The 14,168-nt window shown below is 61.5% G+C and overlaps 1 protein-coding gene across 2 annotated transcripts in view; it reads left to right on the forward strand.

Annotated features, from left to right (window-relative positions):
* SLC9A3 (solute carrier family 9 member A3) overlaps nucleotides 1-14,168 on the forward strand; it is a 78,530-nt gene that overhangs the window by 28,659 nt on the left and 35,703 nt on the right. Inside the window, exon 1 of one of the 2 annotated variants that reach the window (XM_021077063.1) lies at nucleotides 12,584-12,958. The exons of the other annotated variant lie outside the window; for it this stretch is intronic. Coding sequence (XP_020932722.1) covers nucleotides 12,745-12,958 — 214 coding nt within the window. The 5' untranslated portion in view covers nucleotides 12,584-12,744. Of the gene's footprint in view, nucleotides 1-12,583; nucleotides 12,959-14,168 lie in introns of those variants that run through there. 2 annotated transcript variants of the gene reach the window in all.

Raw genomic sequence — 14,168 nt, forward strand, 5'->3', positions numbered from 1 at the left:
CCTTCTGCAGGTAAGCACCCCCTGGCAGCCCCGCTCAGCAGGGCAAGCCGCCCCCCGGCCAAGCTGTGTGCCAGCCCCACGCCTGGGCAGTGGCTTTCCCGGAAGCATCGCAGGTGGCCGTGGGCACCCACAGGAACCCCTTTCTCCTGCGCAGCACAGAGGGTTCCCCACACCTTGTTCAGTGAGGCTGCCGCCCCATCTGACAGCCGGGGGTGCAGGCACAGAGAAGCCAAGTCCCTCCCCAAGGGCACTCCAGCCAGTACCGGGCTGGGACTCCGGGGCCCTGCAGCTTGCCCAGGCCACCCGCCCCTGCCGCCCCTCGGGGAGCATGTCAGGGGCCTGAGGGGCTCGAGGGGCCAGGCTCCAGGCCGCGGGATTTGGAGATGCACCGAAGCCTTCCGCTTCCTTGCTTTACAGTGGGATCAGGACGTGTGCAGAGGCTGCCCTGTGTGCCGGGTCCCACGAGGGTCGAATGAGCTTGGGAGGCACTGCGGGCGAGTGGCTGCTCTTGTCTCTGTGTGTGTAACTCCCAGTCTCTAAACAGGGAAGCTCAAGGCAGAACAATGAGCATATTCAACTGCAGCTGAGCTGGGAGGGCCGCCCCTGTCCCCAGCCGGGAGCCCGGGGCAGCCAGTGCTGCAGCCTGAAAACAGAGTCCAGGCCTCGCCGTGCGGTGGCGGTGCACATGGGAGGGCATCCTGGGTCCTTCGGGTGCTTTTTCATAAACGCCCTCAGCGTTTGTAAAGGACACCTGAGTCCCACCCCGAGGACACCTCGCAGGCCCCGAGGTGCTGCCGACAGTCTGCACAGGTGAGCTGGTGCCGCCACGCACTGGCTCAGCTGTCGGGGTCGCAGAGTCCCTGAGGTGGCACTTCCGCATGAGGGAGGAGGTGACGAGCGTCGCCGCTTTCTATCAGGCAGTCCGGCCGGCGGCAAGCAGCCGGGCTGGCCTGCGGAGGGGGAGCCAGCGGGAGGGGCCCGACCTGGCTGTTCTGTGGAGGGACCCCGGGCTGCATCCAAGAAAAACACCCTTGTTTTCACAAGCTGAAACGCAGGGGCAGGAGAGATTGATTTTGGAAAATATTATTCCTGAAATCTCATCTTGCAGCTGGCATTTCCTGGCAGCCGGGCTAGTTGAGCATCTCAGCTTCGGGCTGCCAACGTCCAAAGCTGGCAGCGTCCAGAGACCTGGGCTCGGTGGGAGCCGGTCAAGGAAGCACATTTGACCTGGGGAGGAAAACCTTGAATTTACATACTGTCTTCACCCCAAACCTCTGTGCCCTGCTGGCCTGGCCGGCCCGGCCCAGGGGGCTGCCCGGCTGTGGGGAGTGGCCCTTCCACGCCCTCTCCGGGGCCACTAAACGGTGACTCAGATGGTGCTATTTTCCCACTTCTTCTTCAGAATTACACTCAATAAACCTGACGACTCCTATTTCTGGAAAGAAGTCCTGGTTTATGTCCGATATAAACAGCCCCCAATTGACCTCAGCCCCACCAGGACCAGCCCAGGACGGCCCATCCCACTGGAGCCCTTGCTACCCGGCCGGGCGGGGGCTAGGAGCTGGCTCCGGGGCAGGAGGGTGCGTGACGATGGGGCCCGGGGCGTAACCAGGTTGGGGCACATCCTCCCGGGCAGGGGATGGAGGCCAGAGGGGCACAGCTGCACTCAGGAGGGGCCCACGACCCCAGGAGTCCCAGTTGCAACACGAGGTGGCTCCTCAGGGTGACGGGCTCACGTCGTTCTGCTCCCCTGACTGACCTTGGCCTGTGAGAGTCTCAGCCCAGGTGGCATTGGTTTCTGCCCAGAGGGTCCCAGGGGACAGGCCGCCCTCAGTCACATAGCCTGGGGCAAACCCGGGACTTCTGGGCCTGGCTCCCTTCTGCAAAAGGGAGGGGAAGCTCTTCATCCCCCCCCCCACCCCCGCCAATCTGCTTCGCCCCCATTTTACAGACGGGGAAACAGGCACAGAAAGGCCACACACCCAGCCACGCTCCCTGACTTCACACGAAAGCACAGGTGTCCTGCGAGCTTGGCATGCAGAGGTGCCGGCAAACCCAGTGCCTTGAGCGGGTAGCTGAATGCAGGCAGAGCACATGCGGGCGCGGCGGCACCCCGCGGCTGGCTCCCACGGGCCGCGATGGTGTCCACTGCGGGAGCGGGCAGAGGGCTTGCTGCCCTCGGGGACAAAGGCTTATCTCGGCAAAGCCTAGCTCTGAAGCGTCCCCTGGCTGTGGGGCAGGTGAGAGGTGTCGCGGAGAGGCCCGGGTGAGGGAGCCAGTGCCGCAAGGGTCAGTGTGCCCTGAATGCCTCTACCCTAAGGGGAGGGGACAGCGGAAGGGGAGCCTCCTGCACACAGTGCCCGGGGGGACACCAGCCACAGTGGTCCTCACACACAGCCTCAAGGCCCTGCGGCTGCAGCCCTTGCTCAGGACAGTGGGAGAGGCGCTGGGGGCCCAGGCAGATCGGCTGAGCCGGCTCAGGGCCTGGCTGACCCGCACCCTCGCTTCCATGTCCCTGAGAGGGCAGGGGCCCGGCCAGGGCCAAGGCCAGGGGCTCCTGAGAGCCTGGAGACCAGCACTCGTGTGGCTAATCGGCCCTGCCTCTGGTTCCACCCCTGCCGAGGAGACCCTGCAACCTCCCGGGCAAAGCCAGCGTCTTTAGGGACCGGGCTTCGGGTCCTCTTCGCCCAGTGTCCGCAGGGTCTTTGTTTCTGTTTGGGGTGTTTCTTGGGGGGGGTCTGAACACAGCTGTGCTCAGGCACGTCTGGGCCAGCACTGGCTGCCCCTCAACCAGCATGTGGCCTGTGTCAGCAGGACTGCATCGCAGACACCCGGCCGAGAGGGCGGCCACTGCCCTGCAGCACCAGACAGAAGGCCTGCCTCTCATGGCCTCACACAGGGCAGGAGCTGGGAGGTCCGGGGGTGGCCCTGGGACGGGCTGGGTGGGAGAGTGGCGCCTGCACTGGGGTCTGCCAGCTGCCCAGACGCAGCTGATGCCCCAAGCCAAGCCAGCCCCACCTGAAGCAGGGGTTCCAGGCTCTGTGAGGTCACGCGGGACAGCACAGGCACAGCGTGTCCAGAGCCCTCACTGAGCCTGGGAGGGTCACCTCTGCTACCAAAGCGCCAGCAGAAGCATTGGGCCAGAGAGTATGGCACCCCCGCGGTGAGCCTCGCCTGACCCCTAGCAGCCGAGACTTTGTCCTCCCTGTGGTCCTTCTGAGGAGGCCTCGGGGGAGGAGGCTGTGGGGGCCGGTGGAGCCGCTGCAGGTGCCCGGCATGGCCGTGCAGGCATCGAGTCCCCCAGAGCCGCTCTGTGCCAAGCAGGTCTTGCATGAGCAGTGGCGCCATCTGAAAGGCTAATGTGTGCAAATGAGGGTTCTGCTCCCCCGGCCTCTAGGAGGAAGGAATGCGCCTTCCCCTGAAAACTTTCCATCACCAGGTGAGCCACTCTGTCCCGCCGGGGGCCGCACACCGTCCTCCAGGAAGCCGGTTCCATGCTCCTGCCTTTGGATTTGGGCAACCCCAGAGCTGGTCCGAGCCCTTGACCGGGGCTTGGGGATGAGAGGAGTGGGAGACACTCTCCCTGTAGGGGGTCGCGACCCCACCTCCGCTCATGGGCTCTGCCTGCGCATCTCGACCAGAGCCCATCAGACCATGGCCTGGGCCAGCTGAGCACCCCCCACAGGAGCGGGGGCGGTGGTGGCTTCCTAAATGGAGACAGTCCCCTGGTGACAGGCCCCAGAGCCAGTCCCGCCCTCAGCTGCGCCTGCCTCCGGCCAGCACGGAGCCCACCTACCCAGGTTCTGAAGCTGCCCCAGGTCGGGTGGGACCCCCACACCGCTGCAGGAACACCCGCCTCCAAGGGACCCCTGCCCCTGCCTCCCCAGCATCTTCGGGGGTTCAGGAATTCAGGGCATATGTCCAGGCCTCTGATTCTCTGTAAATCTGTAGCCTGCCAGCCAGACTTGCTCATACTTAAGAATGAGGATAAGGGGGGCGGGTAGTCGGTGCGGCCCAGGGGGTTAAGAACCTGACTAGTATCCATGAGGATGCAGGTTCCACCCCTGGCTATGCTCACTGGGTTAAGGATCCGGCGTGACCTGAGCCGTGGTATAGGCGGCAGATGCAGCTCGGATTCAACCCCAGCCTGGGAACCTCCATGTGCTGCAGGTATGGCCCTGAAAGGGAAGAAAAAGAAGAAGGAGGATGAAAGGCACATGCAAGAGTGTGTGTTCGAGGCCCGGCTCGCAGCCCGTGGTCAGAGCCTAATGCCCCCCGCTCCCCGCCCCCAGGAAACCTCTGCGGCGTCTTCTGAAGGGACTGCGTCGGGAGTGGATGCGCTCACAACGCTCCTCCCCCCGAATGGGGTTCACCCAGGAGGCCCTGGGCTCCGGTGGGACGGTCTCTCTGGGAGCACAATGCACACGGGGCGGCACGGCTCCCAGGCTCCAGAGCCTAAGTCCTCTGCACACAACCGCAGCCTCAGACAAAGCCCGGCCACCCCTCTCTCCCTCGGCCACCTATTGTCACCTGGCCTTCCAGGTGAGTATTTGCTCTGGGCCTGGCCTGATACTATTGATCGCCGGTGAGGTGGGGCTGCGGGTGGGGCTGGGAGCGTGTGGTTTTCAGACCCAAGGGGTCCTGGCGCACCTCCAGTGCCCTGGGCTCCGTGGCTCCCCCCGCAGTGCCATTGCGCTGCGTGTCACGCCAGCAGCCCCGAGGGGGCCGAGGCGCGCCTGCCCAGGTCACTGCCAGTTTCGGGGACAGGGACCTGACACGGTGCCCAGCACGGGGTGCAGACCAGGCCTCTGGGTGTTTGCGTCTGTGCAGCCACTCGGGGAAATAGTCTCACCCACACGGATAAGATCCTGCCCAAGGCAGGCGGGGGTCTGGGAGGTGGTCCGGGCCAGCGACCCAGAACTTCATCTCCACATGAGGCCTCTGAGAAGAAATCGCCGGGGCTCCCAGGCCCTCCTGTCTCCAGTGGAAGCGCAGAAGGTCGAGGCTCAAGGAGTGTCTGAGCCCCCAGGAGAGCTGCGGTTGGTACCCACGTGCCTCATCAGCAGTTTCTTCCTCCTTCAATCAAGTCCACAGAGCCGGAGTGAAGAGGCTTGGAGGCAGGTGCAATGGCGACTAGGGTCCAGCCCTGGTCCCCGCAGTGACCAGCAGGATTCGGCCAGGGGACAACGGGAGAGGGAGCACCCCCTTCCGAGTGCCCATCCACCCACAGTGGGCAGGTCCCTTGGCCCCGGGACTCACATCCATCGTCCTCCCTGGAGGACGGGAGCCGAGGGGGCCCGCTGGTCACCAACGCAGGCAGGGAGGACCCCCAGCCGCTGCTTCCAGGGTCCCCAGCTTCATGCAGCCCTGGGGTTGGCTGTAAGGGCTGTCACACTGTCTGCCAGGGTCCCCAGCCTCATGCAGCCCTGGGGTTGGCCCTGGGGTTGGCTGTAAGGGCTGCCACACTGTCTGTGGGGCTGGATGGGTGCTCCCAGAGGGGCTGCCTGGCAGGACTGGGAGCCGGGCCCAGAGCCAGTCTCTGGAAAATGGGCAAGTCCACCACCGGGGCAGCCCCAAGGGCTCTGCCCAGCGTCCCTGCATCATCAGGACGCAGGGGGCCTTTGGGCCTGGAGGGGGGATGGAGGATCACTCACCTGTGAGAAGCCCCAGGGACACCAACGACAGCCAAATCCTGCATGAACAGTGACGTGGAGCGCAGCAGGGTAGAGGCGCCCACAGGGACTCGGAGGATCCGTGCGGCCGCAGCTACCTGGATGGCACTTGCTCTCCGTCTCCAGGGCTCATTCGTGCTGCTCTGACTTTTATGCATGAGGTCACTTCCCACGCCTGGACCGGGCGGTCGGGCGTCACTGCTGCGCGCAGGACCTAGTGGTCCCAGCAAATCTTTGCTGAAGGGAAGAGAACAGAAACAGATCTCCTGGGAAGATGAACTGGGCCTCAAAGGCAGACGAGAACATCTGAGCCCACAGAGGCCTCTGAGCTCAGTCTGAGCAGGTGGTAGGAGAGGGATCCTGGGAGGTCCCGTCGTGGCGCCGTGGTTAACGAATCCGACGCGGAACCACGAGGTTGCGGGTTCGATCCCTGGCCTTGCTCAGTGGGTTCAGGATCTGGCGTTGCCGTGAGCTGTGGTGTAGGTTGCTCGGATCCCGTGTTGCTATGGCTGTGGCGTAGGCCAGCGGCTGCAGCTCTGATTCGACCCCTAGCCTGGGAACCCCCATATGTTGCGGGAGCGGCCCAAGAAATGGCAAAAAGACAAAAAAAAAAAAAAAAAAAAAAAGAATAGGGATCCTGGACCCTGGCAGGCGCTGTAGGTGACACACGTCTGCCCACTGCACGACACCGCCCCGAGGCCATTGGCCTGTTGCTGCTTGAGAATAGATGCATCAACAAAACCCTTGTCAGACATGGTGAGCAAACCAAAAAATGCACTTTATATAGAAAGACACAGGTTGGACGCAAAAGAATGGACAACGGTACTCCTTACAATCGCAAAAAAAAAAAAAAAAAAAATGCGTGGTTACACGCACATCAGTGGGGACCTGAGACCAGAGGCATTTGGAGAAAGAAGGGTTACTCCCCACATGTCAGAGCCAGCCCAGCCTGCGGACACAGCAGCCTTACAGCACATCAAAAATCGTGGAAAGCAAAGGCTGTAGGACTGAAATGAGAGAGAAAACGCCCACACACTGGAAGATTTTAACCTTCCTTTCAGTTACTGAAATGAACATAGATTTGGAACGATGCAATGAACTAATCGGACCAAATGGACTCTTCAACTGCAGAAACCACAGTCTCATCAAAGCACACAGAACAGTTACCGAAACAGCCCCAATTCTAATCCACAAGGCAGGTTTTAACCCGTGTAGAAGGGCGGAAACTGCAGAGTAATGGTGGAATCACATTAGATCCCAATTTCAGAAAAATAATAGGAAACCCCTCCAAGTGTTTGGAAATTAAGCAAGCGCCATCTAAGTGACACACTTAAGTAAAGCATGTCAGAGAGGATATTACACTGGAAATCAGAAAATATTTTGAACTGATAAAGAAAATGCAACATATTAAGTCAACTGGAATGTAGGAAAGCCATTTTCGGAGAGAGCTTTCTGGGTTGGTTTTTTTTTTTAATTGAAAAATCATTTTTAAAAAGGAGAAACACTGAGAATCAAGGCCCTCAGCTTCCAATTCAAGAAGGTAGAAAAAGAATATCAAACTGGAGTTCCCGTGGTGACCCAGCGGAAAGCAAACTGACCAGCATCCATGAGAACGCAGGTTCGATCCCTGGCCTCGTTCAGTGGGTTAAGGATCCGGTGTTGCAATGAACTGTGGTGTAGATCGCAGACAGGGCTGGAAGCTGGCGTTGCTGTGGTTGTGGTGTAGGCCGGCGACGGCAGCTCTGATTTGACTCCTAGCCTGGGAACCTCCATGTGCGGTGGGTGTGGCCCTAAAAAGACCAAAAAAAAAAAAAAAAAAAAAGGCTTTCAAACAAAATCAAAGGAAGCAGAAAGGAGACGATACATGTATGAAACCGGAGCCAGACCCGCCATAAATTCAGCAGGACCAGAGTCTGATTCTGTGAGAAGCTTCATGCTGCTGGGGAACCTGCAGCAGAATCGATCACTAACAAGAAGAAAACAAAACGACCCACATGAGCGTGCAGAGCGGAACACATCACAGCAGAGTCTCACCGACCCGGAGAGGGTCTTAGCCAGGCTGCGACCAACCAGGTTTGCATCGATAAACAAGACATTTTTGATGAAGGGGGCAAGATTCTCGAGAATTCAATGTACCAATTTACTAATGGACACAAGAGAAACAGAAGTCTAAAGAGCCTTAATTTATTAAAGAAATTAAACTTTTAATTTCAAGCTTTTCCTCCTAGAAAAGTCTAGGCCAAGATGCTTCACTGGCGAATTCTCTTATGGCGTCTTGCACTCCTTATGTTAGATTTTTTCCTTAGGTATTTCATATTTTTGATACTGGGTAAATAGCACTTTTTAATTAACTTTCATTTTCTGAAAAGTTTGTCGCCACATATAAAGCTGGAGCTGAGGAGTTCCCACTGTGCTCAGCTAGTCGAGGACCCTACTAGTATCCATGAGGACTCAGGTTCGATCCCTGGCCTCGCTCAGTGGGTTGAGGATCCGGCGTTGCCGTGAGCCGTGGTGAAGGTCGCAGACACAGCTCAGATCCTGTGTGGCTGTGGCTCTGGTGCCGGCTGGCGGCTGGAGCGCCCATTAGATCCCCAGCCTGGGAACCTCCACATGCCGCGGGTGCGGCCCTGAAAGACACAAACAGAAAACTGGAGCTGATTTTGCAGCCTTTGCTCACCTAATTCTCATTAATTCTAATCGTTTGCTAAGCCCTTTGGGCCGTGGCCTATAGGCAAGAGTCTTACCTGCTGAGAAAAGCCCTTCGTCCCTTCTCGTCCCATTTCTATGCTTCCACCCTTCATCCCCGTCCCGGGCGCCGGGGCCTCCGCACACACAGTGGGGACGAAGCCCTTGACAAGTCCCGACCTCAGGGACAGGCCCCCGTGTCTCCTCAGTTCCGTGTCCGCAGGCACTGTTAGCAGGTCAGCTAATCAAACTTGCTTGTTCCTAAGTTTGCTAAGAGTTTTCCTTTGTGTCTGTCTTGTCCTTTCTGCCTCTGTCGAGGGTCGTTGGCTTCTTCCCAGTCTGTCCAGCCACGGTTGCTGGCAAGTCCAGAAGCCAGGCTGGTTCTGGGCGCCGTGGGTTTAGGAGGGTCCAGCTGTGTCTGGGGGTGGGGGGTTCCCAGGCACTGGGCCAGGCCTGGGGCCCGGGAGGGCTGGTCATGGGACACAGGGTCCAACACGCCTCCACCCGAGGGGTTTTAAGGGGATCTCAGTGCCAGGAGCGTGGGCTGCAGGTGGAGGTCCCAGGGCTGCTTTTGGGAGGGGACCTTGGATCCTGAGTAGTCCCGGCAAGGGGGCAGCTCAGGATGTTAGGGAGTACTCTGGGGTAGGGGCCTCTCCCATCATGAGGGTCTTGTCTCCAAAAAGGGGGAGCTAAGACCCTGTGGGGAGGGGTCAGGGCCTGGAGAGTGGGGGTCCTGCCAAGGGAACGGCGAAGACTGGCAGGGGTCAGGGTGACTTCAGTGCCTGGAGGGTGCGGGGGCTTCCGGCCAGTGGGGTCAGGAAGGGTCTCCGGTGTCCCCACAGACGGGTGGGGAGGATGGGCCTACTCCCCGACCTTGATGTCGGGGTCTGCAGCCAGCCCAGCCCCCAGAGTCCTGAGCGTGCATTGCCCCGAGACCGTCAGGGCCTGAGACTCTGCGGCACAGCCTGTGACCCCCGGGACCCCGCTTTGGACCTCTGGCCTGGCCACCCCGGGGGTGGGACAGCGCTGGGGGTGCGACTCTGACCTGCAGTGGGTGTTCCTGGGGCAGGGGGGACCGGGTGGCACTGGAGTAGCCAAACGGTCCCTCCCCACAAGCTCGGCCTCAGGCCAAAGGCTCCAGGCTCCCCTGAGGCCTCAACGCCCGACAGGCAGACCTCAGAGCAGCTGGACTCCCAGTTTGTCTGCGAAACACAATTTTAGTCCCTCCACCGAACAAGAAAACGTATTCAATTACAGTGATTCTGAACAGCTCCCAGAAGAGCCATCACCTGCACAGGCCCTGGCACACAGGGGCTCAGCAGACGGAACAAGGGGTTCAGGAGTTACTGGGAGTTAATCAGAGCTGGCGTGTAACCACTCAGGTGTGTGGGGGTGACGAGGGCCTCCCATGACTTAGGGTGATGGCTCTCTCTGCCCCATGCGTCTTGCCAGCAAAAGCAGCGAGCCTTCGCCTCTTTGTTCACTAGCTTTCATAAACCATGTGAGTGAAATTCACAATCACAATCACTATGATGGGGAGTTCCCCTGGTGGCTTGGTGGGTTAAGGACCCGACTAGTATCTGTGAGGATGTGGGTTCGTTCTCCGGCCTCGCTCGGTGGGTTAGGGATCTGGCGTTGCTGCGAGCTGCGGCTTAGGTCATAGATGCAGCTCAGGTTCAGGGCTGCTGTGGCGGTGGCATAGGATTAGACTCAATCCCTAGCCCGGGACCTTCCCCATGCCTCAGGTTTGGCCCTAAAAAGAAAAAAACAAATTATCGTGATGAATTAGATGCACTGTTTCTCATTTTTATTGTCGTAACTTGGAAGCGCAGGGCTCGGACCGGCTACCTGCATTATTTTAACGTCTTCGATTATGTCGTATGGTCGTGGCTCCTCCAGGGCGTCCCCCAAACGCCTGTGCTGAAGCCCTAACTCCCACTGAGACGGCATTTGGAGATGGTGTCACTAGGAGGCCATCAGGGTGAAATGGGTCTGAGGGTGAGACCCTGGCCCTTGGGGTTGGGGCCTCGTATGAAGAGGCAGAGCCCCCCCTCTGCCCTCTGAGGAAAGACCGCACGAGGGCACAGCCTGGCAGGAGCTCTCACCAGCCCCAAGCCTTGCCAAGCTTCAGTCCTGCACTGGCAGCCTCCTGCTCACGAGAAAGTGGGGTCTGTTGTTCCAGCTGCCCAGCCTGTGGTGCTTCGTTCTGGAAGCTCAAGCTCAAGACCACGTGTGTGCAGGCAGACCCCAGGGATCCAGGCCACGTACGTGTGTGTGTGTGCATGTGTGTGTCTGCAGAAGCACAACAGAGTGAGACCGTGTGTGTGCAGGCAGGCCCCAGGGATCCAGGCCACAGCAGGGAGGAGGGAGCAGAGGCACCAGCACCAGCCTTCCGGGCACTTTGCCTCAGAGCCTTGAGGGCTGGGCCGAACTCTGGGGCACTGTTCTTCGGTCTGATCGACGTGGATGGCAGCCCGGAGTGAGGGCGCCACAGCCTGGGCAGAGGTGAGGAGGAGGAGGCTGCCCGCCCACCCAGGGCCCCCGTCCACACGGGGTGAGTGGCAGGGCCAGCAGGGGCGTGGGCGTCAGGAGGCTTGAGTCAGTGCGCACCCGGAACCCCTACACTGAATAGGAGGCCACCGTCTCACCGCCACGTGGTCAGGCCCACACACCAGCCAAGCAGCCGCACTTCCCAGCTGAGTTGCACCTGCCCGCAAGGTCACCTCTCACGCTCACTTGTGCCTTTTCCGGGGCTCGCGTCCCTTCCCCGTCCTTGGGCACCCTGTGGTCACCTCCTTAGCACACTGTCCAGTGGCCAACAAAGGCGGCAGCGTTCCTCCTGAATCCCTGAGGCTGCAGGACAGCACTCTGCGCTCCTGCCCTGGGAACAGCCGGCCGCAGCCCCTCTCAGGAGCACTGCCCTGAGTCCTTAAGGTAGGCTCTCGCTGGACACCCTCGAGGGGACGGGACTGAGGGTCACTGGGCCCGCGGCTCACACCCTGCTGGTGGGAATGTGGCCTTCCCATGGAAGGCAAGGCCCACTCTTCCTAGAGACTGAGAGAGGAGCCGGGTGTGTGTTGGGCCGGGGGGGAGCCTCGTTCGGCTGCCTCTGTCTCCAGGGCTGAGGATGGATTTGGGGACGTGCCCACAGCCGCTGCATGGCCACGCGCCTGGCGCTGGGTGCTTTGTGCCAGACCCTGTGCTCGTCCCAGTGTAGCCCCCACCCCCATGGTCACAACAACCCTTGTGTCTGACCTACTCCCCCAGCAAAGGCCCTGAAAGTTCTCGAAGGACCCTCGGCGAAGACAGAAGCCCTTGGAGCACCTTCCCCGAAGGTCACCAGCTTCACCCACCGCTCAGAGCTCAGCCACCCAGCCACCGCCCAGTGGAGCAGGACTTAAACCGGTGTTCCCAGGAGAGCACCAACGGCCACCCCACCCCCTCCCATCAGCCAGAAACTGGGGAGACAAAGCCCCGGGAACAGTCACACTGCTCAAGTCCCCTGGGACCTCAGCATGGACTCAGGAAGAAAAGGCCCCCACTGGACCCCCCAGCCACCGGCCCAGCCAGCCTGCATCTCCTGGGCGCGCTGCATGTCGGGCAGGGTCTTGGGCTCTGGGGGTGCAGCCATGTGCCTCATGGGCCTGGGGGTGCTGAGGTCAGAGAGGAGGGGTCCCTTATGGAAGGACCAGGGACAACCAGGGCCTGGAAGGGCAGAAGGGCCTGGATTCTGACCACCCAAGGTTCGGGGGCGGCTGGTGTCTGACATGCGGATGCTGTTGAGAAACGCAGGTTTCAGTTGACGATGCGGCAGGAGGCTTAAGGCCCGGCGGCTTCTGACCCTTCGCGGGCTCGTGGGGTCTGGGCAGCCCCGCCCCACCCTTGATAAGGAGGCCTCCTCCTGGGTGCGCCCACAGTGGCCCCAGGCAACTCAGGAGCCCGCGAAGGCCACCGAGGGGCCCCAGCCTCCCACCCCCACGCCCCTCCCCGCTGCGCTCCACCCCGAGGGAGGCAGTGGCCAGGCCTGCCCCCTCCAGCCAGCCATCCAGGAGAGGGCGGAGGGACAGCGCCGGGCAGGCGGGGAAGGCGCAGGCCAGTGGGGGTGGAGGTCGAGGAGGCCGGCCAGGCCCAGGCGGGCGTGCCGAGGGCATGCGACTCCGTCTGCGCTCGTATGCGCGGCGCGGGCGGGAAGGCTCCGCCCCGGGGCGGGAGGGGGCCGCCGGATTAAAGGCCACCCCGGCGGGCGGGGACGGGACGGCAGCCCGCACCCAGAGCTCGCTCGGCTCCGCGCCGCCAACGCCGGTCCCGCCGGTGCCACACGGCCGGCCGAGCACAGCAGGGCTCTCTCGACATGATCATCCGGACCAGGCGCTGAGTAGTGGCTGCGATGTCGGGGTGCCGGGCCCCGCGGCCCGCCTGGGGGCTGCTGCTGGCGCTGCTGGCGCTGGGCGAGCTGCCTCAGGCACAGGGCACGGAGGAAGTGCCTGGTGACGCGCACGGGGACGTCCAGGGCTTCCAGGTGGTCACCTTCAGATGGCACCACGTCCAGGACCCGTACATCATTGCGCTCTGGATCCTGGTGGCCAGCTTGGCCAAGATCGGTAAGCGGCCTGGGGCTCGGTGGGCGCGGGGTTCCGGCCCTGCAGCAACTTCCCCTCCTCCCGCAGGGTCTGCAGGTTCCCATCTGCGCCCCTGGGGACAGAGCCGGGCTCCCGCGCAGCTTTCTTCCCAAGCTCTGGCGGCGTCCCGCGTCGGTGGAGGAGCGCCGTGGCCAGCCCGGGGATCCGGGCGCTTGAGTCGCGCAGGGGGAGGCTCGGGGACTGCGAGCCTGGCCGGGCCCGTAGCGGCCGTGCTGGTGGCTGAGGGTTACCTGTCCCGGATGGGCGGGCGCAGCCTCCGAGGCCCCGCGCTCCAGGCTCCCCAGGGCTCCGCGTTCCCTGCCCTTCTGCCCCATCCAGGCTGGCAGTGCTCGCGGCTGCCCTGTGCCGGGGCTGCTGCAGTCGCGGTTTCCGTCGGTCGGGCTGGTCGGGGCTGTTAATGCCTGAGGGAGCAATGTTCTTGCCTTTGAGGGCTGGAGCGCCGTCCCCAGTGCAGAAAGGAGAACGGGGCCACTCAAGATTAAACCAATAAAATCCTATTTATAGGAGCAAGTTTCCCCTTGACGATGCTTCTCTTTCTAAAATCCTGGTCTGTCAGGTGGATTTCTCTTCTCTTAACTTGCCCCAGTGAGCCAGCGAAGTGGGACTGGCAGGTGACTCCCGGCAAGGTGACAGGAAGGTCAGCTCTCTCGTGAGCCAACGAGGACCAAAGCGGCTGCGTGCCGCTCAGCTCTGGGAGGGTCTTGGTGCCGGGGGGTGGGGGGGGACTCGTAAGCAGTAGGTGGATCCGGGGCAGGCCCTGCTGGGGGGAGGGGGGCTCTGAGGAACAGCCCCCCTCCTTCCCACGGAAGAGCAGGGACAGGGATGGGCCAGCAGTGGTTTGGGAATGGGGACGGGCCTGGCAAAGAGGGGACAGACAGGCTTGGGGAGAGGTGGCTGCAGGACTTTGGGGGTTTGGTCATAGCTTGTTTTCCCTTCGCCACCACCTGCTATGCCAACGACCCTCGGCTAAGTCCCTCCCTTCGTCCTGATTTTAAAGGCTCTCCATCCCTGCCCCCACCCCCATGCCTTTTCCTCTGTGTCTGCTTAGCTCCTTGGTCCTGCCTGTCTGGTCTCTGCTCAATCCACCCTCCAGCCCCCAGCTTCCTTGTGGGGTCGTGATGTCAGGAGTGAAACTTGAGCACTGAGATGGGCTGTCACACGCTGTGTCCCC

This window comes from Sus scrofa, chromosome 16 (assembly GCF_000003025.6).
Source record: "Sus scrofa isolate TJ Tabasco breed Duroc chromosome 16, Sscrofa11.1, whole genome shotgun sequence".
Lineage (NCBI taxonomy): Eukaryota > Metazoa > Chordata > Mammalia > Artiodactyla > Suidae > Sus > Sus scrofa.